This window comes from Lucilia cuprina, chromosome 4, assembly GCF_022045245.1.
Source record: "Lucilia cuprina isolate Lc7/37 chromosome 4, ASM2204524v1, whole genome shotgun sequence".
NCBI lineage: Eukaryota > Metazoa > Arthropoda > Insecta > Diptera > Calliphoridae > Lucilia > Lucilia cuprina.
This window is the reverse complement of record NC_060952.1, coordinates 47,583,755-47,609,446: the sequence shown is the minus strand read 5'-3', so window position 1 is coordinate 47,609,446 and position 25,692 is coordinate 47,583,755. Positions and strand designations below refer to the sequence as shown.

The window sequence follows — 25,692 nt, the reverse complement described above, 5'->3', positions numbered from 1 at the left end:
GGGACATTCTCTTGCCATATGGTTCTTATTGCCGTATTTGTAGCACTTTCTCTCGGTATCCTCTTTTGCCTTTGTTTCGATCTTCTTCTCCGTCACCACAGCCTCCTTTCCCTTATTTAACGAACGGGGATTGACCGCTCACATTATCAGCTTTATACAGTACCGACTTGTTAAATCTCGAATCAGGTACGCCATCGATGAAGTATTCGACGATACTCTTCTCATCTAATTCAATCCGCTTCGCAATCTCCATAATGCTGTACAGGTACTCTATTAAAGACTCATTCTTATTCAAGCGTCGATTACGTAATTGGCGAATTATTTCGGCAACAGAAAAATCACCACCAAAATCCTCTAAAAGCAACTTCTTCAAAGAAGACCAGTCTCCAATACCATTTTGACTTATAAAGAGTTTCGCTGCACCGACCAATAACTGTTTTCCGTATACCAGCTTTTGTAATGAAGTCCATTTGACTATACTCGCCATTTCCTCAAATTCTACCAACCAATGATTGATTTCAGGTGATTTGGTACCAGAAAAAACGGATAAACTATCCTCAACATCCTTCAATGTATAAATGGTCTTATGCAAAACACCGCCAACATCATCTGCAATATCGACCCTATCGCTCATCTCAGGATTGCCGTCTGTACTATTATTATGACTATTCAAAACTTCATTAGCGTCGTAAAATCTAATTCATAGTATTCTAACAAACGTTCCTTTAATTCTCTTTTCAATACCTGTAAATCTAAACTAAGTTCACCTAACTTAGCCTTAACTTCGCAACACTCATAACTAGAATCGTAGGTCTGTCCATTTTTAAACGATCGCAGAAATACAGTTACAAAATCTAAAATTATGTGATAATAATACAGTTAATAATAGTACAAAATACCAAGTATTCAGAAATTTATCAAATTTAGAATTCCAAATTATATATCAATATCACTCAAAATTTACCTTAAATTTACAAAAATCAATAAAAATTAATTTAATTAACAATATTCACTTCAATCTTATTAAAATCAGTTAAATTCCATTCAAAATCAAAAATTTACTTTAAATTTATTAAAATCAATTAAATCTGAATTCAAATTTAAATCCACCTCAATTCCATTAAAATCAATTAAAAAAATCAATTATATTTTCCCTCACCTTAAATTTTAATAAAATATAAAATTAAATATAATAATATATACGCAATAGAAAGTGTTTGCAGGTTTATTGTGTAATATTGTGAATTTATTGTTAATAAAAACAACATTTTAGATTATTTAGCATTTAGTGGTAAAAATAAAATTAGTAACTAAATATAAAAAATACAATTACATTGAAATGGAATTAAATGCTAATGATGATTGATGTAATTCAAAGGATTCGGTAGAAATTCTTCCAAAAACTGCAAGCCAGTTGGCAGTAAGTGAATTTCTTCTTGGAAATTATGAAGTGATGGGGAAATAATATTTTTGAAGCTCAACTTCTTAAGATTTAGCAATTCCACTTTAATTTCAGTTTTCTCCACATGTCTGAAATCATTATCAGTTCTCTTGACAATTTTACGAATAATTTTACGTACGTACGTTCGCAATTCATCTCTGAAAAATTAAATAGTGAATATAAATTTATGTTGAAGTTTCCGATAATAATTTGTACTACCTTATAATCGATGCCTGATTCGTAAATGATATTCGCTGCAAATAATTTCCCATTTGTATAGTATCCAAACACACTCGATCGATTGCTTGCAACATTTTGAATACATCATTTTCATTGCTTCCTTCACACAACGATTGAAGATCAAAAGGTAAATTCAATTTTAATTGAAAATCTAAAACAAAATCAATTGCTTTCCAATTCTCTAAAAAAAATACAATTTTAAAGCAAAATACATGTTGAAAATAAATAACCACTTACTTTCCAAAACGTGTCCTTTTTCTAGTTTGACACATTTTACATTGATGTCGTTTCCAAAGACATCAATTTCGTCAAATTGCAATGATATCGCAAACGTGAACAATTTTTTATGAGTGAATACTAATAGGCCACGAGACTGCATTTTAAAGTCAAATATCCAATTAGTTGAGTTGGCGCTAAAAAAAGATAAACGTTACTTTGAATAATTACATTTTCCATTTTTAAGAAAGTTGTATGTACCTTAAAAGGATATCCAATCTTAAAACAAATGGCAGTTCTTTTGTAGATGGTTCGTTTTGTTGTTTCGCCAGCAGATCAGTTTCTAAACTAAAATAATAACATTAATGCTGAATTAATTTAATTATGACTTTTACCTACCTTAATAAATCATTTTTATAATTTCTTATGCATTTTGTAACTGCACTAGACTCATCTTCAATTTCGTCATCCAGATCGGAAATAATTTGGCTCTCATCGTCGGAAATATTAAAAGGATTGATTATTGTTCGATCTAGGCTGACGCGCTGCCACATAATATTTACATCCGATATAATTGGTCGTTTGCGTAAACGTCTTAAACGATCTATTCCCAAATCGGGAAGAGGCGGTAATGGAGGCAATACAAACGAATCGTATGTACTTGAAGTAGTTTCATTTAAAACCGTCTCCTGACAACGTTTACATTTTCGACAAACAGCGGAGATATTACGTAAATAATTCACACTTTGGCGCTTGTTTTTCCAATCTAAATTGTTATCAACACTCTCAACAACTACATCACCACTTGGTGAAGTCGTATCTTCTGCTAAATTGTCTTCTTGTTCTTCGTATGATATTCGCACAAGACTTAAACGTGTTTGCTCTATATCTTCCAATGTAAGATTTAAATGATGATTCTCTAAACTTTTTTTCACTCTATCTATAGCTTTCAAGCCGCTAACGTCAAAGAGTTCCACAGCTAATTCGTTATCAGTTTCTGAAATAAGACTGTTGCTTTTTCTTTGAACTTCAAAGAAGACAGAAACATCAGAAATAGTAATGGGATTTCCTTCGAATATCGAAGGCTTTCGTGCAGGCTCATTTTCAATATTCAAATCAATTGGTCCGATTGTCGTGTCTCTTCTTTGTGTAAACGTTGTTGCCCTACGCATAAATTGAATGCTCTCCGCAAGATTAACAGCTTCCATATCAAATTGATTTTCTGCTTCTTTGTGATTATCGGAAGATTTATACGATTTCTTTCCACTACTAATTGGTATTGGAATACACGATTTTTTATCTTTCGGTGTTGGAGTGTGTAATACAGATTCATTTGAAATAATACCGGACATTTCAATAGCTTGGTTGTGGTTATAAGTTCCACGCCTACTTAGGCGTAAAGGCTCCTGCTTCTCAAGCACCTCCATATCGTAATCCAGTATTTTAGGACTTACAAGTTTTTCTGTAATCTTTTCAGTTTCAGTGCTCGATTCATCAATTTGACAATTGTCAAAAACTAATGTTTGTCTCTTTTTTGGAATTGAAAGTACTGGCGTTAAATTGACTGGTAAACGTTTATTATTACCTTCATTTCGGAGCGGGCTAATATATTTCGTATTCTGTAAACGCTCCTCTTCTTTAGCCTTTCTTTCCTCAGCTGTAAATTCCAGAAGAGATAGTCGGGGAGTCATATAAATCAGACGATTATTAGAATTACTACCAGTAAAATTCACCGGTGTCATTGGAGCATTTTCTTGCATGTTCGTTGTTTTCGATTTACTAGTCATGGAGTTTGAATTGGTATAACGTGCCAACACCATTTTGGCCGCATTCAAAGGTTCACCAGGCTCTGGAAATTGATAATTTTCTGCGGGCGTAAACGATTGATTGATTGAAATTTCATTATTGTTTTTGAATTCACTGATTTTATCACCTTTAACATATTTAGATGTATTATTATGCTGGCAAAAATCTAAAGTCAAATCCATCATACGGTTATCATTGCTGGACACCTGTTGTTTAGATAAAATTACATTTTCCTCTTGTTTATCTCCGTCAAATGTTAAATCCATTTGCTCATCTGTATAAATACTCTTTCTATGAGACACCACTTGTTGTTTATTGTCATTAAAATTCATCATCTTATCCTTCCTTGGACAGGACATTTCATTATTATCTTTAAAATCAATTATTTTATCATCTTTAGCAAATTCAAATGTATTTGTAATCTGCTGGTCTACATCTAAAGTCAAATCCATCATACGATTATCTTCGCAGGGAACTTGTGGTTCACTTACAATTCCATTGTTTTCTTGTTCATCTGCGTCAAACGATAAGTCCATGTTCTCAGCTGTATAAATACTTTTCCTACGAGGCACAAATTGTTTTTTATTCTCATTGTCATTGCTGCTATATATTGTATCCAAACTTAAATCCATCAGCTTATCCTGCTTTGGACAGCAAAAATCGTTGTTTGTTGTTTGTGATTTGCATTGATCTAATAAACAAACTTCATTATCGAAGTGCATCGTTTTTATCTCCTGGTTTAAGTTACAAGAAATTGTAACTGGTTTTATAGTTTGAATATTTTCAATCGGAACATTTTCGACTGAAATTCCATTATCGAAATACAATGTTTTTCTCGCTGAATTTGAATCAAAAATACCTGTTTTATTTATTTCTGACCCATCATGGTTAACACTTTGATTCTCTATCAATGGTTTTGAATGGAAAACACCTGTATCAACTTTCTCAACATCAATATTTTTAATCGTGTTTTCAGTCGGAATTTCATTGTTGAAGTATAGAGTTTTCCTTAGAGATTTCGAATTAAAATTTCCTTCATCAGTATTTTCAGCATCAATATTTTTCTTAGTATTCATCTTATCCATTTCGATCTGTATTTCCTTTTTTCTCGTTGATTTGGAACCGTCGGTTTCAATATTTTCCAGTAATTGAATTGGTTCTACAGATTTAGCTGGTTTTTCAAGGGTTTCATCAAAGTAAATTTCCTGGTTGTACATTAAAGTTATACCATTTTTATCGATTTTAGATTTATCACATTCTTTTGCTGTTGCTTGATTATCTTCAATTATATTATCATTGTCGAAGTATATGGTATTTCTACGATTGTTTTTACTTTCATCTGATATGTTTTTATTATCTTGCGGAATAACAGTTCTTTTTTCATGGTCGAAAATTATTTCATCTCCGATATAATCGTTAGGGTACAGTGTTTGTCTTTTATTGCTAATGGTATCAGTACATAGAGTGTTAATATTTTCGTCTTTACAGAGCATTGAATTACCATCCACATTAAGATGAAAATCATTAAAATCATCATTAATATTATTCGATTTGGAAGACTTTTCCTTATTGGTATTTTCTTTGGCTTCAGAGTTGAATGATTCCTCGATATCATTGTTAAGATATATTGTTTGTCTTGTACATTTTTCTAAGAAAACATTATTTTCATCATTTAAATCTGTATCTACAGTATTAGTTAATCTTTTGGCCAATTGCTGCTGTGCTATCGATTCATCCAGCTCACAAAATTCATTATTGAAATGTAATGTTTTTCTTATTAGCTTTGAATTGTGAGAGAAATTATCAACTTCGATATTTTCCTTCTTATAAATCGATTCAACTTCATTTATGTGTTCTATTTTCTTAATATGATTATCATGTGATCGACTTGGAATTTCGTGAAGTATTTTTTGTTGTGATTTTTCAATATCATTGCCATATTGGTCATCGATTTCCAATTGGGTATTTGAACAAATACCAGCCTGACCATTTCTATCACTTTGCACAACATGAATTTCATTTGCGTCTCTATAGTTACTAGTATATACCTCACAAGGTTCAATGTTTTGATTTAAAAGTATAGTCCGACGCGGATTTTGAAAACTGCTTTCGTATTTATTTTCATGTTTTTTAAATTTAGAAGAATCAACTTCAGTTGAAATGGCCATTATATCGAAAGCATCCATATAATTATTACATTCTTTAATATTTGCAATTGCTTGTGTAAATATAGGTTTAGCATTTTGAAACATAGAACTAAGCGTATCATTTTCTTTATTGCTGAAAAAAGTAAAAAAAACAATATTAGATTTTTAGGGGATTTTAAAACCGTACCTTTTAAAATTATCTTAAAACCTAAACAACTTAATAAATTTTGGTTTTCAAGTTGTAAAATGGTAAAATAAATTATTTAAAAAGGGACTAAAATTTGGAAAAAGTAATTTTAAAATACTTTTTTAAATTAGTATTTTAAAACGAATGGGCATCCCTAGACTTTAAATATTTTTAGAATAATCATAAAGCAAAGCAAGGTACATTTTGAGAGGGGTAACAAAAACACATTTTTGATTTCTATACAGAGCGAGTATTTATAATGTAAATTCATATATTGTTCAACCATAGCCGACTTTCTTATATATTTTGTATTTGTTTGAGTCTTTGTTTAAATATATTTCTCAAAGAAACAACAGTAACAATATAAATTTCATAATAGAAAAGTAAATATAGATATAAGTAATTCTCTTTTTATTTCAAATTAAATTAAGTGATGACGAATTTCCATTCACAAGGCTTGAAAATATACATTCTTAAGTTATGGCTGCTGCTGAGTTGACAATCTTTGGCCGATTGAGAATCGGGTCGTTCCCGACCGGAGATCCAAATGTCGTGGGAACGCTTAAGATTTTGTGCTCAAAGGTAGTTCCATGTTGAAGTAAAAAATACTTAAAGTAAAAACTTTCCAGTAAAAAATAACTTTATGAACAAGGGTAATTTATAATTTGTTCTCAATTAAAAAAAAAAAAATTAAAAAATATATATCTATACAAATATTAGCTTTGTTCCAGAACTTTTCTGGCTAAAGAGAATTAATGAAATTTCTCTTCGTACTTATAAAAAGTAGAAAAAACAAAATTTCTCTTTCAATAAATTTGTATTGATGTTTATTCATATTAATTTCTATTGAAATTAAAACAACCACAAATACTTATTTATGAAAATAAATCAAAAATATCAAACATTTTTTGTTTTCAATGTATTTTTTTAAACAAATAATTTATTTGACAATTTTTTTTCTATTTGCCAGGAAAAAATGTTCTGGCTAAAAACTGCAAGTTCTGGCAAAGAGAAAATAATTTTAATTGCTCAAATTTGTTCTCTTTTACAATTTCTGGTAAAAACCTGCAAACATGACAAGTAAAGGAACAAAGCTATTATTGTTTTAAACTTCATGTTACAAATGTATTATTTAAATCATGGAGTAAAAAGTAAGGTGGGAGCGTTTCGGCAACAAACACAATAATTTTTTGTTGTCTAGAGTTGGGTTTTGTCAAAATGAAATTTCTAAAATTGAAAAATAATAAACATTGGAAAGAAAAAAATTTGTGTATTTCACAATATTGCCTACAAAACCGTCGTTACATTTAGCTTGTATTTGCAGCAGGACAATGTTTTAAAGCTTCTTCATTTTAATTTTCTTATTTGAAAACTTTTTATGAACATTTTAATTCATAATTCATAATTTTAAATTTATTTTTTTTTTGCTTTGAAAACAGAAATATAATTTTTTTAGATTAAAAATAAATTAATTTATTTTGACACAACCCAAGCACTTTTTAAATAAACAAATAAAAATCAGCTGCCTTAACGATTACACCTTAGTGCATCCTGATTTAAACAAAAAGAATAATATAAAAAGAAAGGCATACTCAATTGTTTTAAAACCACTAGATTGACAATATTTGTTATGATTTTTAACAATAAACAAACTCAATTTATGATAAATAAAATTTAAATAAATCGAATTACAAATATTTTTCGTGTGTTGCTCGTACAAACACCGATTTTTTCACATTTTTGTGGACTGTCAAACATACGGATGCCAATTTTTCTTAGAAATGTAAATTGTTTAAAAAATTTGTTATTAATGAATATTTGTGTAAAAATCAATTTTTTTTAATTTTTAAACAAACAGCAAACATTTGTACAAACACGAAATACCCTCATACACTACAGTCTTGAACAAACCTAAAATATTGGTATGTTTGTCAAGCCGTTTGTGTAGTCTATTTGGGCATTTATTAATAATTTATATATATTTCTTTAAAAAATGTAAAATTTACCAAATATTCGTCTTCTTTGGTTTGTTTACCTTTTTATTAATCAACCGTATGTTGTGAAAATATTTTTGATATTACATATTTTTGTTTGCAAATTTTTTACTTGGAAAAAATTTCCAGTAAAATCAAAAAATTCTCTATCAACGAACTGTTTTCGAATGAACGCGAACGGAATGCAGTAACAATTGTTGCTATTTCTTACAAATTATCAAGTACGCGAACAGACCTAATATTAGAAATGCGAATTTTTAATATTTTACTTTAGCGAATTTTAGTATTATAAACAAATTTTAAATTCTGATTTTAATCAGTAATTGATATTTATATAAAAATAATTGGTTTGCATTAAAAAAATTGAATCAAGGCCTCTCGTGGACTGAATACGCGGGATTACTTTCACAACAAAAATCGATGAAGCTCATCCAACCCGTTAAATTAAATTGGTAACAATTAACATCAATCGGTAGCAGACAATGATGTATATACCAAAATCAATAAGCCGTTCGAAAAATAACTGCATTTACATCAAATCAAAAGCTAGTTGGTTTTTGTAAACCTTTTTTTAAAACCAAAACGTTTACACCAACAGTTTTTGATAATTTGGTTTCAATATCTCACACATATACTCACACAATCGGATTTGTTCGGCCAGAATATTCACTTTTTTATTTTTTCAACGATTTTTACATTATTTTTATACCCTTCACCTTCGTGAGAAGGGTATATATAAGTTTGTCATTCCGTTTGTAATTTCTATAATATATAATATAATTTTCCGACCCTATAAAGTATATATATTCTGGATCCTTATAGATAGCGGAGTCGATTAAGCTATGTCCGTCTGTTTGTCTGTCCGTCTGTCTGTCTGTCTGTCTGTTGAAATCAGTTTTTAGAGGTCCCCAGATATCGGCGAGATCCGAATCTTCAATAATTCAGTTAAACATGCTTTCGAGAAGATCGCTATTTAAAATCAGCAAAATCAGTCTATAAATAACGGAGATATGAGCAAAAATCCAAGACAACCTCTGAAAATTTCATCAAAAAAGCCACATTTTTTTCATGTTTTGTTAAAAAAGCAACAACAACACTGTGAGTTGAATAAAGATGTACATGTGCGTGTGGAGATGTATTTGGTGAAGGTATAACTAGAACACGAAGGGAAGGGTATAACTAGAACAAGGAGATAAAGCATAAATATGTTGGTAATACAGATCATATTTGTTTGAGGGTGGTAATACAGTTTGACGGTGGTATTACAGTACAATGGTTAATATTTCTTTCTGCTACATGTGTGCAGAGATACAAAATAAATAAAAACTGTTTTTTAAAACATACTTGGTGAAGGGTATATAAGATTCGGCACAGCCGAATATAGAAATATTACTTGTTTTAATTTAAATTGAAAAATATTGAGCTGGAAATTGTGATTATACTATAAACTTTATAGTAGACAGAAATACTATGAACTGCTTCCACTGATAAAAGTTAATAAAATTTAAGAATAAAGGCCCAAATAGACTACACAAGCGCTTGACAAACATACTTTTTTCATTTCAACACACACTACAAAAACATTGCTAGTACAAACACAGATTTTTTCACGTTTTTGTGGACTTGCAAAGATACAGATGTAAATTTTTCTTTGAAATATAAATTTTGTAAAAAAAATTGGTTATTAATGAATATAAACAATACAAACGGTTTGACAAAAATTCAATATGTTTGTGTAAAAATCAAAATTTTTTTAATTTTTGTACAAGCAAACCGAAACAACCTCATACACTACACAACAGGCTTGCACAAACGTAAAATACTAGTATGGTTGTAAAGCCGCTTGTATAGTCTATTTGGCCCTTAAGTTCCTAAATTGTATGAATTTTTATTTTCTATTTGTTAAAAAAATGTTGAAAATTTTCTTAGAAGAATTTTATGTTCGTTTATGATTTTTAGAATAAAATCGATGAAATCTGCGAGTAATTGGCGGGATTTTATAAAGAAAAGACATTTATTTATGCTTGCTGAAGTTTTCTTGTTTAAGATTTAGTATTTCAGCATTTCAATTTTTATTTTTTTTTATTATACAAAATACGGTAATAAAGGATTACTATCTACTAAATATGAAAACAGGTTAATAGATAATTGACTTTGTTGGCAAATTTGTTCATGAATATTGAAGAAAAAAAGTAAAAAACTCCAAAAAATTGCGTCATGTACAAATTAATATATTCTTTGAACTTTTAATATTTTTAATGAAACTGATTGTGAAAAAAGTCATGTTCGATTCATACAATTATTTACAAAATTCATTCTAGTTATGTATTAATTTTTTCTGTGTAGTTTTAATTAGTTTTTGTTTAGGTTTTCATCAAAAACTAGTTAAAAGTAGTTATTGATTTGTATGGAAACCCCAAAGAAATTTTAGTAGTTTTTAAAACAAAAACCAAATAAAGCCGAAAACTACTAGTTTTTGTTTTGTGTAAATTAATTTTAAACCACCCCACAGAAAATTTTCAGAGTTCTCAGAATTGTAACCAATGTTGTGCGCTTTACTTTGTGTTATTTATAATTTGATTTACTTGTATATAAAATCTGGATATGAAGTTTAAATTTTTAATATATACAGTGAATCCAAAAAGTTTAGGCACACTATAATTTTCAAGAATGATCTGCCAATAACTTTTTTTCTTCTTCATTTTAAGAAATAATTTTGATGTCGAATAATATCTGGATTATTTTACTGACCATTCAGTACAACAACACTTTAAAATTTTATTATTTCTAAGATACAATGCATTAAAAACTAAAAGAACAACGTTAACCCACATACAAAAAGTTTAAGCACATACGTTTTATTTTACTAATTTAACGGTAATTTTTCCACCTTCTTTTGGATTTCTAAAAATGTGAAATGAAAATGAAATGCATATTAGCCAAGTTTCAAATGTCAACATTTATTTATCGATATTAAATTCTGCCGAAAACAGCAAAATGAGCAACCGTTCTGAAATTTCCTTAGACGTGCGTAAAATTATTATTCATCTTCACGCGGAAGGAAAATCCTATCGCCAAATTGGTGCCATTGTACAGAGGCCTTATACCAGCGTAAGAAATATTATAAAGCACTATCAAAAAACTAAACATTTAGAGCGCGAAAGCAGATGTGGTCGCCCAAAAAAATTTACATCACGTCAGGAACGGCTTATTGTGGCAGAAGTGGCTAAAAACCCAAAGATTTCGGCTGTGAAATTGTGCGAACAGATGAAACAAAGTTTTAAGGAAAACTTCAGTCCACAAACAGTTCGAAATACGTTGTACAAAGCTGGTTATCACGGTAGAGTTCCTCGTCGTAAGCCATTTCTTTCTGACAAAAACAAAAAAAAAGAGGCTAGAATTCGCAAAACTCCATATCCAAAAGTCGGAAGAATTCTGGAATAGTGTGATATTTAGCGATGAATCAAAGTTTAATATATTTGGATCGGATGGCGCACAAAAAATTTGGCGAAAAGCAAATAAAGAGCTTCAGGAGAATAATGTTGTAAAAACAGTAAAACATGGGGGCGGAAATGTTATGGTGTGGGGGTGTATGGCGACATCTGGGGTGGGGAGTCTCGTTTTTATAGACGAAAGAATGGATAAGCATTCATATTTAAATATTTTGAAACAAAACTTAGCTCCAAGTGTTGCAAAACTAGGGCTAGAAGGAAAGTTCTTGTTCCAACAAGATAATGACCCTAAACATTCCTCATATCTTGTGCAGGAGTGGCTTATCTACCATTGCAAACAACTAAAAACCCCACCCCAATCGCCAGACACTAATCCTATAGAGCACGTTTGGTACTTATTGGAGAAAAAAATACGCAAACATCATATCACATCCAAAGAATCTCTTAAAACTGCTCTTCGTATAGAATGGGAAAACATTACACCGGGTGAGACATCTAGCCTAGTAAGAAGTATGCCTCGCCGCTTAGAAGCAATAATCCAGGCCAATGGAGGCCCAACCAAATATTAAATGTACAAAAATCCAAACTTATCTCCTTTGTGCCTAAACTTTTTTTACATGGATTTATGATGTTTTTTAGTTTTTTTTTAGCGTATTTTGTTACAAATAATAAAATATTAAATATGTTTGTGTTGAATGATCAATAAAGCGAACAACTCATGAAACTTCATCATAATTATTTTATTAAATTGAAAAGAAACAGAGTTATTCACAGATTTATCTCGAACATCATGGTGTGCCAAAACTTTTTGGATTCACTGTATATTATATGAGAACAGGAAATTAAAATATAAAAAAATCAAGTGTGCTGTAATTTAATCAACAAAAAATTTTTCATTTATTGAAAAATATTTTTTGGATCAAAATTTTTTCAATGTTTAGATGAATTTTAAATGTATATTTTGCACAACAAACGACTTTCATCAAGAACCATTTGTGGTTGACTGGCCAATGAACCGCACAACGCATCACAAAGTTCTTGCAGAAGTATTCCCTGCCAATTTTAATGATTTAAATCAAATGTTTACAAACACTAATCCCTCCTACACTATTTTCTTAGTTTCAAAATAATGGTCGTCCCCTAAGTCCTGGTATAAACAAACAATATTTCATTAAATAACAACTTACCATGATTTTTTAGCTTTTACACATGAACTTAATAAACCTCTGTCAAGTTTACTGGCGGCATCTCTTAATGATTCATCAAATAAGTCCATGATACCATTTAGTTGTGTTACTTCCCTCTTTGAATTACTCCGACATACAGTCTCATCGCTTAGTTTGGCTCTTGTTAGGAAACTAGTATTATCCAGCATTATATCATCGGCTTGTGAGTAACGACACTTATCATTATACTTCTTGTTTTGTCCAATGTTATCTTGAGTACTGTTAAAATCGAAATAATTATTTGATTTTAAAGTTTTTACGTCCTTGTTCAACGTGTCGTCAGACGATGTCGGTATATCTACATCATCAAAAACGAGAGTTCTCCTTTGTTTGGTTACAGGCTGCGAAGATGACTGAAAATGCTTTGATGCGGTATTCCGGTTCTTACGATCAGTACTGGGAGTTTTTGGAGCATTAGCAAAAACATTTATTTTGCCACGTTCAAGCTCGTCATTTAACTGCTTAAAGTTCAAAGCTTTAAACTCGGATGGAATTAAAGGAGACGACGAGTCAGGCGATAAAGACATGTTTTTTACACTACTCAACGAAAAGTTTAAGGACTTCTCCGCATTTGATGGATTTCCTTTTTCTATTCCAACAGTTGTCACATTTTCAACGTTACCAGGTGCTACATTCTGTTCTTGTTTCTTTTTGTAACGCAACATTCTTTGTTGCTCCAAATCGATCGGATTTTTACTTTTATTTACAAGTGGTGTACATATTTTCCGAACAACTAACTTTGGTAACTGACCAGGTTTGCGAATACTTTCTGGAACATTTATGTTATTGGTAGAAGCAGGTTCTTGTGTTAGCTTGGCAGGAGAATTAGAAGTATCTCCATTCAAATTAATCGTTTGTCTTGGCAAATTTGTTTTTACTTTGGGTGGACTGGTTTCTATGGGTTGATGGAAAGTTATAGTAGGACGAGATCTTTCTTTTGGTATAGTTTCATGTTGATTATTGCACTCTCCAACTATTGCATTTTTGGAATCAATGTCCATTGACTGGTTAAAATTTAGAGTTTGCCTCGACTTATCCTTGTACCCTGTTTTTACCTCAACTTTATTCGGAGAAAATTCAATAGTTTTATTAAAGTTAATACTCTGTCGGAAGTTTACTTTTTTAATGGGCATTATAATTTGAGAACTTTCACTTTTACCTTTCTGTGGTGATATTTCAATTGGCTGATTACAATTAATTGTTGCACGAGAATTTTTTTTATTTTTGGCTAATGTTTCTTTTGGAGACATTTCGATAGCATCATTAAAGCTGATGGTTGGCCTCGCTTTATTATTGGGCTCTGCAATACGAGCTTCTAAACTATTATCGATATTCATATTATCATCAGAATCTTGTAAAAATGACAAACGATTTAGTTTTTCTTGAAATGCAAGCGTTTCTTTTTGAACATTAACATCATTTGTTTGCGATTGTATTTTGAGGTCATCATTTATTTCCATTTCGCAAGTTTCATTTTGAGTTTCGTTCACATTGTGTAGTGATGTTGGATTTACATTCTCTTTGTCATATTGTTTAGCCATATTGGGGGAAAGATTCATTGCTGTAGCTTGCCGTATTGTTCTTCTATTACTTTTTATTATATTTTCATTGCCTGATATTGACAGGGAATCATTCATATAAATTGTTATTGGCTCCTTGGAACTTTTAACCTTGGTACATGTAAAATCAACATATTGGTCCTAAATTTACAGAAAAAGATATATAAAAATTTAAATGATGCGAGGATAAAAAATCGTATAAATAAATCGACACTTTCTGCCTGTTCTTCTAAATGCGAACGAACATTTCCTACTCATTTTATATAGAAAACAATAACAATTTTTAGAATTTATTTGAGGTTCGGAGTTCGAACGCCGAACTTTATATAAAATGTTTATTTATCATATTTTTACATCATCAAAAGGTTTTAAAAATGCTGAAAATTTGTTTACAGAAGTTATCATACATTCTCGCTGTACAATAAATTTCCGATGTTCATAGGTACTGAATGCCTTTTTAAACGTTTAGTTTTTTTTTGGCTGATTAGAAAAACTGTTAACCAGAATGTGATTAAAAAGCAAAGAAAAGTGAAACCATTAATTTGAATTATCTAGTTTCAACTATAAATCTTTGATCTCATTTGTCAATATCTTAAAAGAACGATAGGTCCTAAACTATTGTTGCTGTTTGATTGGTATTCAAAATCAGTTTACATTTGGACATGGCCTCCATATAAGGTTCGCTTTAGAAAATGAATAGCGTTCATAACAGGTTTAGAAATACTAGTATTTTTATGAAATTATACTTAAATTTTTTTATGAACCAAAATTTCATATAAATCGGCAAATTGAAATTTGTGAATTGTGTTAGGTATTGTATTGTATTATATATATTTTTTATTTTTTTAGAAACTGTAATTTTACTAATTCGATAAAATTCATTTTGATTTCGATACATATTTAAAACGAAATTTTGATCACCTTGGATCATAATAACAATATTATGATAAATACAAAAATATTATAATGAAATATTTTGACGGTATTTAATCATAATATGATATTTTAAAATTGTTACAATAACAACAATCATTATTTTAACCACAACCATGTTTTTTCTCTGCGTACTCTTACAGAGAATTGTATAATTGTCTATAAATCGTTTAAAAAGCAAAAATAAAAGTATTAAGATATATGCATTTCACAAAAATTGTTTGTTATTAGAAATTTATCACTGTCAGGAATTTGGAATTAGTTGATAATTGACCCAATTGCTAATTAAAGACCCTCTTCAAAAAACCTTCCGGATGTTCATTTTTTGGTTTTAAATGTTATAAATTTATTACTTTTTAATCATTAATGCGTTTTCTATGTAAGAAAAAAGTTCGTGTTCAGCCGAGCTTTTAGATTTACCGAAGTTCGGGTTCGGTACCGAACGAAATTTTTGTATTAATTGTATAAGGTTTATAATGTAACAATTTCAATTAATTACATTATATAAATCTATGTAAAAATTTGAAAAACTTAAAAATTTTCCAAAAAATTACAACATTGTAATAATTTTGAAGTTGTGTTATGTCATTATAATCGTCTCCCAAAGACCTTTCATTGTGCCGAATCTTATATACCCTTCACCATAGTGTATTTTAAACATATTTTATAAATTTTAAATTTTCTCGTCTGCACCAAAAGAAAAACAAAATGAACAACAACAACGCTAAACGAAACGAAAAACACAGAAAAACAAAAACAAAATAAACAACGCAATAAAACCAACCTACATCAAAATATACGAATAGAATTTACAAAAACAAAATACACAACTCAATGACGCCAACAGCATTCAAACATAGAAAATACACAGCTGAATAAAACCAAATGCATCTACACACGCACATGTACAGTGTCTTTCATAAGTATTCGAATTTAGGTATAATATAACAAGTTAGAGTGCTATATTCGGCTGTGCCGAATCTTAAATACCCTCCACCAGCTACTTTTATGTTATTACTTTTCTAATTGATCAAATATTTGTAGAAATAAGTTTTCTCATGTCTTTAATAGAAAAAATCCCAAAAGTTAAATCCATTACAATTCCAAGATTTATTGAACATTACAAATTTAGTAATTTGCATGTATGCATGTGTGAAAGATTTAGACATTTTCAAAATACAAATACATATATAAGTTTGTTCTACACAAAATTTTGTTCAACACAAATTGATAATGCTCTTTAACTACGGTTAAAGCGCTTTTAGGAGCAGGACCTAATGTAGGAGAAATATAAGTAAACAAAACTAATATTTTTGCCAAATTATGTATCAATAGCTTAATTTGGTAATAAGTAATGTGCGTTTAAGAGATTTTTGTAAAAGAACTTTGTATGGGAGCTATGTCCAATTATGTATATAAAGAAAAAATTTCAGAATTCTGTATCTATGGCGCAATTTACATGAAGACTTTTCAGACGTCTGTTTTTTCCAATTCTCTTTTGAGAATCTTCAAAAAAATCATGAACATTTATACGGTGTTTTTTTACATGCAACTATGCATGTCTTTTTTTGATGTTTAATTGTATAATCCTTTTTAATTACTTATTCGTAGTAAAAATAAAATGAAATTTTTAACACAAAAACCATTTAATTTGATGTAAAAAAATTTAATTACACGCTATAGTATTTTTTTAATGCAAATTTTAATGTTTTCATGTAAAAAAAGACATAATTATTTATTTTACATAAGCATAATATCAACAGTACGAATCAGTTTAAAGAGGAATGTCAAAAACAATCATGAAAATCCCAAATCATGTTTGACCCCCCATTCTCTTCTTCCCCGCTCACCACCAATCACCGACAAACATGAAAACAGACGTCTGGGCAAACATGAAAAAAAAATCATCGTGTAAATTGGGTGTATATCATTACTTGGTAACAAATATTGCGAATCTAAATGAATCTAAGATTTTCTGGACCTAGTATGAGAGCTATGACCAAATATGGACCGATCGTAAAACAATTTTATAGTGAATTTATGTATATAAGAGCCATATTATTGCTAAATGAATGGATATCAATATTTGGTTATGAGTTATGTGCGTTTTTTTCTGATTTTCGGAAGGGAACCTTGTATGTGTGTTTTTTTAAGAGGGATCTTGTGTAGAAGCTATGATTAATTATGGACCGAACGGAAAAACATTTCATAATATTATTTCTCTGTATATGAGCAATACTTGCACATAATTTTATATGGATATCTTAATTAGGTAATGAGTTATACGTGTCTACCACAAAGGGATCATAACATGGACCCAAGTGTGCCCCTAATGCGAACTGCAAGGGACAGCCTGCAAACCTAACCTATACGTGTTTAAGTGTTTTTCGGAAGGGGAACTTGTATGGGAGCTATGACCAATTATGGACCGATCGGAAAAAGATTTCGTGGTAACATTTATTTACGTGAGAATAATTCTTGCAACAAATTATATATGGATATCTTAATTTAGTAATGAAAAATGTGCGTTTAAGTGATTTTCGGGAGGGGATCTTGTATGGGAGCTATGACCAATTATGGACCAATCCAAAAAAGCTTTCATTATAATATTTCTGTATATAAGAGCAATACTTGTACCAAATTTTACATCGATATCTTAATTTAGTAATGGGTTATGCGCTTTTAAGTGATTTTCGGGAGGGGACCTTGTATGGGAGCTATGACCAAATATGGACCGATCCAAAAAATCTTTCATTGTAATATTTCTGTATATAAGAGCAATACTTGTACCAAATTTTATATCGATATCTTAATTAAGTAATGAGTTATGCGCGTTTAAGTGATTTTCGGGAGGGGACCTTGTGTGGGAGCTATGACCAATTATTGACCGATCCACAAAAACTTTCACTGTAATATTTCTGTATATAAGAGCAATACTTGTACCAAATTCTATATCGATATCTTTTTTTAGTAATGAGTTACGTGCGTTTAAGTGATTTTCGGGAGATGACCTTGTATGGGAGCTATGACCAATTATGGACCCATCCAAGAATTTTTCCAACCACCAATTTAGCCCATTTTCAATACCAAACAACTTAGGAAAACTAAGAATATTTTGAGTGAATTTGATTAAATTTTATTGCTTCGTTTTAACGTGAGCGTGTTCTACACAGACAGGCGGACGTAGCTAGATCGACTCAGAATTTAATAAGGACCCAGAATATATATACTTTGTTGGGTCTCAGATGAATATTTCTTGGTGTTACACACGGAATGACAAAGTTATATATACCCTCTATCACCCCTGATGGTGGTGGAGGGTATAAAAATAAACTAAATTCAATAACATATTTTGTATGCAAAATTAATAAATTAATTTGTTAAATTCTCTAGACAGTCCTTAGCTTTGATATCACGCTTTTTTTAAATTTAAAAATTCACATTTACTTAAATTAATTTAGCTTTATTTAAAAAAAGTCCATAAAATTACCTCATAAAAGTATACGAATTTTTTCTGTATTTCATATTTGACTATATTATACGAAACATAAAAATTAGAATCGAATGTTTTTTTTTGCTAAAAATTGTTTAAAGGGGTAACTATTTACCGAATGAATATATTTTTGGAGCATTTGGTCCACAATTTTGGAATATTTGTACCATATTTCCATAATATGAAAATATGATATGATATTCATATAATATCACAAATTAGATTTTTGACCAAATTTGCCATTTTTTCTCTTTTTCTAGAGATAAAACCAAAATTTAATATTGGGATTTAATAGATTCTTTCAGGTATCTAAAAGTACTAATCTTTGTTATAAGGATTTGTTTTTAAACATTCGATGATATATTTTTGGTATCGTTCTTCTGTTTCTAATTGAATTATCTGGATCTTAAGTCCCTTTTTAGGGTCGATATTTTCCGACAAAGTTGGCTAGTATACATTCATGTACATTTTAGCATTAATATATTTTAAATTTTCAAGACATCGTAGCGGTGTACAACTCCAAAACATGCCTTAACAACACGTCATCCTATACAGTAGATTTTAGTTTTTACTACTCATAACTTTCACTATTACGTTGCCCATTACAACAACACTGTTTGTAAAAAATTTTGGGCTTATTTTGATCATAGTAGATAATGTTTAAACAGATATCAATATGTTTGAGTTAGACCATAATGATATGGTGTCATTCAGCCTAGAGGCCATTGGTTATAAAAAGAATGATTCCACTATATTGAATGGCGTTTCTTCGAGGCATGCTTTGGAGTTATAAACTTCCACAATATATTGAAACCTTAAAATGTATAACAGCTGATATCTTAAATAATATATAGAAGACAAGTTTCCCCGAAAAATTTTGACCCTAGTATTATTAAAATGGACTTGAGTTTTAGTAAATTGAATTAGCGATAGTAGAATGATTCCAATAATATTTCTTGGAACGTTTAAATACAGATTATTGTAATAAAAATATTATTTTTAGATGCCCCAAGGGGTATATTAAATCCCAATAAAAAATTTTGGTTTTATCTCTGGGAAAAAGGAGAAAAAATACAAATATTGCCAAAAAAAACCGCCATTTTAATGATATTACATAAAAAGATGGTACAAATACCCCAAAATTGTTGACGAAACGATCCAAAATTATATCGAATCGGTTGATTGTTACCCCTTAAAACAATTTTTAGCAAAAAAAAAAACATTCGATTCTAAGTTTTGTGTTTCGTATAATATAGTCAAATATGAAATACAGAAAAAATTCGTATACTTTTGTGAGGTAATTTTATGGACTTTTTTAAATAAAGCTAAATTAATTTAAGTAAATGTGAATTTATAAAGTTTTAAAAAGCGTAATATCAAAGCTAAGGACTGTCTAGTGAATTTAACAAATTTATTTATTAATTTTGCATAGAAAATATGTTATTAAATTAGGTTTCTTTTCATATTATACCTAAATTCGGATACTTATGAGAGACACTGTACATCTTTATTCAATTCACAGTGTTGTTGTTGCTTTTTTAATAAAGCATGAAAAAAAATGTGGCTTTTTTGATGAAATTTTCAGAGGTTGTCTCGGATTTTTGCTCATATCTCCGTTATTTATAGACCGATTTTGCTAATTTTAAATAGCGATTTGTCTAACTGAATTATTGAAGATTCGGATCTCGCCGATATCTGGGAACCTCTAAAAACTTATTTCAACAGACAGACAGACGGACATGGCTTAATCGACTCCGCTATCTATAAGGATTCAGAATATATATACTTTATAGGGTCGGAAAATTATATTATAGAAATTACAAACGGAATGACAAACTTATATATACCCTACTCACGAAGGTGAAGGGTATAATAAATGAAACAAATAAATAAAAAATGACCTTTTTATTTTTGATCCAGCTCACATCGTGAGAAATGGTATCTTAGAATGAACTAAGTTTTCATTTTCTTTGGGAACATCAGCAATTTAAATTTTGGCTACCCTAACATGTATACATAAAATTAGCAGTCTTCTTTTTATTATATGCCCAGCAAAAAATAATTGATGTCATACTTTACAAACGACATCTTAATCACATCTGAAAACCAAATATTTCCTTACAAGTGAAAACCCAGTTAAGTGAGGAAAGAGATGTAGAAAAGTCACTACAAATAACATATTCGAAGTACATCAAACTTTGGTGAAAACCAATGAAATTAACATAAGCATGTCATTGAACGAATTCGGTTTATTTTTGACATCCAAATATAGGATTTTTATTGCATCTATGAATAAGATTAGATGTAGTTCATAGTTGTCAAAACTGAATAACATCCCTCTAATGACACGCTAATGTAAAATTCATAGGTTTTTCACCAAAATTGGAAGTTCTTCAAATATGTTATTTATGGTGAAAATTCTACCTCTTTTCCTCACTTTTTTGCTGGGATGTAATTATCTTTTAACATAATTATGATATAATTTCCGTATATGTATTTGCATATATAATTTAAACACATTCTGTATATGAATATTTTTGAACCCCGCATAATTTACAAAAAAAAATCTAAAAAAAATGTAAGAGGGTCACTCTACACCAATTTTTTCGTGTTCCGTATGCGTATTTTTGAAAAATGGTATTATATAATTAACTAAAAATATATATATATATTTTGTTCTCGTATCTTAATACCGTCAACATTTGGATTGGATTTGCCGATCCGTTCCGAAATTATAGGCTATACAGTGCTGGCAAAAAATAATCAAGAAAATTTTTCAGTCGAAAATCTATTTTTTGCCAAACTATTTTGTAGAATTTAATGAAAGCTAGTTATGTATACTTTCCTCTGTTACTTAGGTATTATAATATTTTGGACTCGGGAAATTATTTAATTTTAACTGATATAGGTCTTGGAAAAATACTATAAACAATTTATTATAATGTATTGGATATGTAAAAATTATTTTTCTTTCATTTATTTTTAACAATTATAAAGAGAAATGTATGCCTGAAAATTAAATAAACTTTTTGATTAGATTGTATTGCATTTAAGTCGGTTTTATCAACAATTTATTGATATGACCCTGACAGCTTTATCGAGGATCTGACTTTCTAAATATATTAAATAACATAAATATAAAATAAAATAATTTGGTAAATGTATTAAAATCACTTATAGAACTATTTGTTCAAATGATTTAAGAGTCGAAAAGTTTTAGGCCCATTTATAGATATCGAAAACATACAAGAAAATTTTAGGCAATTTTACACTACTCAACAATTCAAACAAATTAGAATGAATAAAAATAGACTTAAATATAAAGATATTTTAAGAAAAAGTTTCAAATATACAAGAAAGTCGAATAAGTATCAAAAATCTTGAAAAACTAAAATATATTAGGGTACTTAACATTGAAAATTTATAGCAATATAGACTTCTATGTACATAAAATAGTTTGGTTTTTATATTTATTTTTAATTTTTATATAATAGAATATATAGTTTCTATGATGGTCAATCATCAATCCCAAATTCTACGCTATGATTTGCCAAGAATTTGAAAATACCATGATGTTCAATTCCAGTTTTACTCATTCTAAAATGTTCTCCAAAACTGGATGTAGAAGTAAAGGCGATGTCATTATTTTTAAGATTTCTTTTCAGTAATTTCAGAAGTAGGTAAATCATAACAACTTATTGCAATGTTTCTGAAGTATTGTTATAAAAATCATCTAATAAATATTATTTATTATAGAAAAGAATTAAGGAATTAATACATAAAAAATGTATTATAAAAAATTTAACTTTGTTTAAGTATACAGTAATTTTACTGTTAAATAATAAGTTTTTCTTAATCGATTGCTTGACATAAATTATTCGGTTTATTCGTTATTTGAAATTTCGCAATTTCGAGCGATTAATCGTCAAAAATTGGTCGATTAACTGATCGACGATTAATCGTTTGAATACCCTAAGATCTAGTATGTTACGGAATGGACTTTTCGTAGCATCGTGTTTTCTATATTTTCTTAGAAGTATACTTAGTATGTTTTTATCCGCTGAAGTAAAATATGTTTGTACGTCTAAGTATATATATATAATGTTTTAGGTTGGAAAAATTAGTCAATTTAATCGAACGCCTACTTTTTAAATTTTCCGATATAAAATAAATTCGCGTGCAAGAAAAATGATAAACTTAGCACTAAATATCGTGAGAGGTATTATTTATTAGATTTCCATATTATCTCACATAACTAATTAGTTTTCATTAGGAAAAGGTCAATCAAAAAGAATAAGTTCAATGTCATTTAATTTTGCGTAAAGTAGTTACACATCGAATGATGTATGTGCTTACAGACAATTTTTTATGGCCATTTCTCTGTAGTTGAAGCGAATACAATCTGTCATGTACTACGTCGGATGCAGAACCATATTCGAAGTTTAGTCCAATACACAACACGAAAAAATTAAATAATAATTTTTTTTAATCTGTTTAAAAATATTTGATTTTTAATTTGTTTGTGTTTTGTTGTTGTAACTGGTTGTCTGTAACTGATTGAGAATTGGATCGTTTCGGAGCGAAGATCCAATTGTCGTGGGAACAATTTCTTTGGTTGTTTAGCATTTTTACATTTGCAATTTCTTAAAATATTGTTTTCCTAAAATAAACCCAAATACATTAATGAATGTTATTATCCAAAAATGTAATGTTCCCATAGCTAAAGAAATGAAAATAAGAAATAAATAATAAATACCTCATCCATATATTCACTGAAAACTGTGACGGATTTACCATCCTTAAAATCGTTTGTTTTTGTATCATCTCTGATATTTAACGAATCTATTTTTAATTCGTTCATATAGTCAACTGTTCTATCAGCAAATATAATTGATCTCGGTTCCTTTTCATTATCAGTCATTGAAAAACTGCACAAATTATTTGTTGTTTGTTCCCCATCTTTGTATGGTTCATTTTGAAAATTTTGTATTTCACTTTCGTTGAGTGTGATATCGACGCTATTCTCAATGTGAAACTTTTTACTGCTTTGATGTTGATATGAATTATTAATTAAATCTTTAGTTGTACTAAAGATTGATTGATTGTTGTTAACAGACATATTCTTCAGATGGTTACTTGATTCCATTTGCAACTCCTGTTGCATATTCGATTGTCCAACATTTTCCTTATTATTGTGTTTAATTTTTAAAGCGCTTCGTGTTATTTCATTTTTGAAGGGTGCCCCTAAATTTGATGCAGTTTCGTTTCCATTTAAATGATCCGAAATTTCATAGGAATTGTTCCATGTTTTTGGTTCTTCTTCGCCATGAAATACCCTTAATAATAAAAAGTAAAATATATAAATTATACAGAAATATATACATACATATGTCCCCGGTTGGAAATAGATGTAACTAATAACAATTCTCTGACCATTACAGATTTTGTGTTTTCTTATTCGTAATACAGAACATTTGGGGATTTAAATAGCATTAAAGATTTAATTACCTTACTGAATTTTTTCCACTAAAACTAATACGTCTCTTTATCTGAGTTTTTATGACGTCAACGTCAGTTGATATGGATTTTCGTAGCTAAAATAAAAGAATTAGAATCGCATTTAATGCAATAATTATTATATAACAGAAAAAGAAAACTATTTTTTACAATAACATCAAGAGAACCCTAAATTTCATAGACCAAAAAATGTGATATACATATGTAGTCGAAAAGCTGAAAAAACTCCATTTTGGCAATATTTGAGACCTTATAAATGCATAAAGATGTTCCATTTACAAATCAGTTATATAGCCAGAAAGTTAAATCTGTCGACATAAAAAATTTTATCAAACAAGATATCTTCAAGCTGTTATAACATTTCAGTTTTCAGGCATGATATCTGATGTAATAAAAAAATTCTGAATTCGGATGCGATTAGTGATACTCAATCGTTTAGAAAAGTATACTTTGGTGTTAAACATTTCTTGACCTGTGTCATTAAACAGATTTAAATTAAATTTCATTCAACATAGTTTCTACTCAATATATTATTTTTTTTCATAACTTTTGTATAAAAGTACCCAGCAAAATTTAAAACGAAAAAAATTAAACTTACCACTACTTCAAAAATAGCGTTGAATTTGTAGCTTATGTGGAAGTGATATTTAAAGACTTAAAAAGAAGTACTTACATTTTTATGAGTTAAAAAGATGTATTTTTAGGGTTCTATGTTAATAGGAGTGTTTAAATTCCCAATTTATATTAATATGTTTTATTTAAGTCAGATAAATTGTTTTTATAATACAAATTCAAACCCAAAACACTTTCAAAAAAGAATAAAAATTACATGAGAACTTTAGCAGTGATTTTAGAATCGAATAAAAATAACATACATACATGTATTAAAATATACTTCATTCGTTTTTTTGCTGGATACCCAAACTTTGTTAACAATTTGGAGAATTCGATGTAAAAACTTTTGGTTTATGATCTTTTACGATATATTGTAGATTTGTCTCATAGTAAACATAAATGATATCACTTTATTGAACTCACCGTGCTCCTGCGTTTTTTTGAATCCATTTTTATTATATTAATAAATTAAATTATTAATTTATTTTAAACTTATAAGAACATAATTTGATCAAATAGACGCTTTAAAAATATTTTGAAATGTTGTGTTTGCCGATAATTGTTGGCTGTACTGCAGAGCCCTGCGCCGATAAATATTAACGGCGGCGGCTTAAAATCGAATGTAAGCCGGCTAAGTTTTCAACTGCGTTTAGTTTTAAATTTTTAACGATTTTAAATAAAAACGGAATCCGAGAGATCAGAAAATGGGATTTCGGAAGCAAATATATTGATTATACAAACAAAACCAAGCAAGCACAAAAGTTGTGTGAGAAATTATGCAAGGATGGATAAAAAATTCTTAAAAATAAAAACAAAACATTTCGTCAAGTTATACGAGGATCGGCCGATATTTAACCCTTGCAGAA

General features: G+C 29.3%; 1 protein-coding gene across 2 annotated transcripts; it reads right to left on the bottom strand.

Moving 5' to 3' along the window:
- Positions 1-1,208: 1,208 nt before the first annotated feature.
- LOC111684590 (putative uncharacterized protein DDB_G0282133) lies at positions 1,209-25,381 on the bottom strand. 2 transcript variants are annotated; one of them, XM_023446798.2, is made up of 10 exons: positions 25,250-25,381; positions 24,203-24,288; positions 23,451-24,030; positions 13,869-14,409; positions 12,671-13,769; positions 2,297-5,983; positions 2,159-2,245; positions 1,919-2,094; positions 1,661-1,862; positions 1,209-1,599 (listed from the first exon to the last, which is right to left on the bottom strand). In XM_023446798.2, the coding sequence occupies exons 1-10, from the start codon at positions 25,274-25,276 to the stop codon at positions 1,353-1,355; spliced, it is 6,732 nt and encodes a 2,243-aa protein (XP_023302566.2). In that variant the 5' UTR covers positions 25,277-25,381; the 3' UTR covers positions 1,209-1,352. The 2 variants fall into 2 exon arrangements, with proteins under 2 accessions (XP_023302566.2, XP_023302565.2); XM_023446797.2 differs by having other exon boundaries at positions 12,671-14,409.
- Between the last annotated feature and the right edge of the window lie 311 nt (positions 25,382-25,692).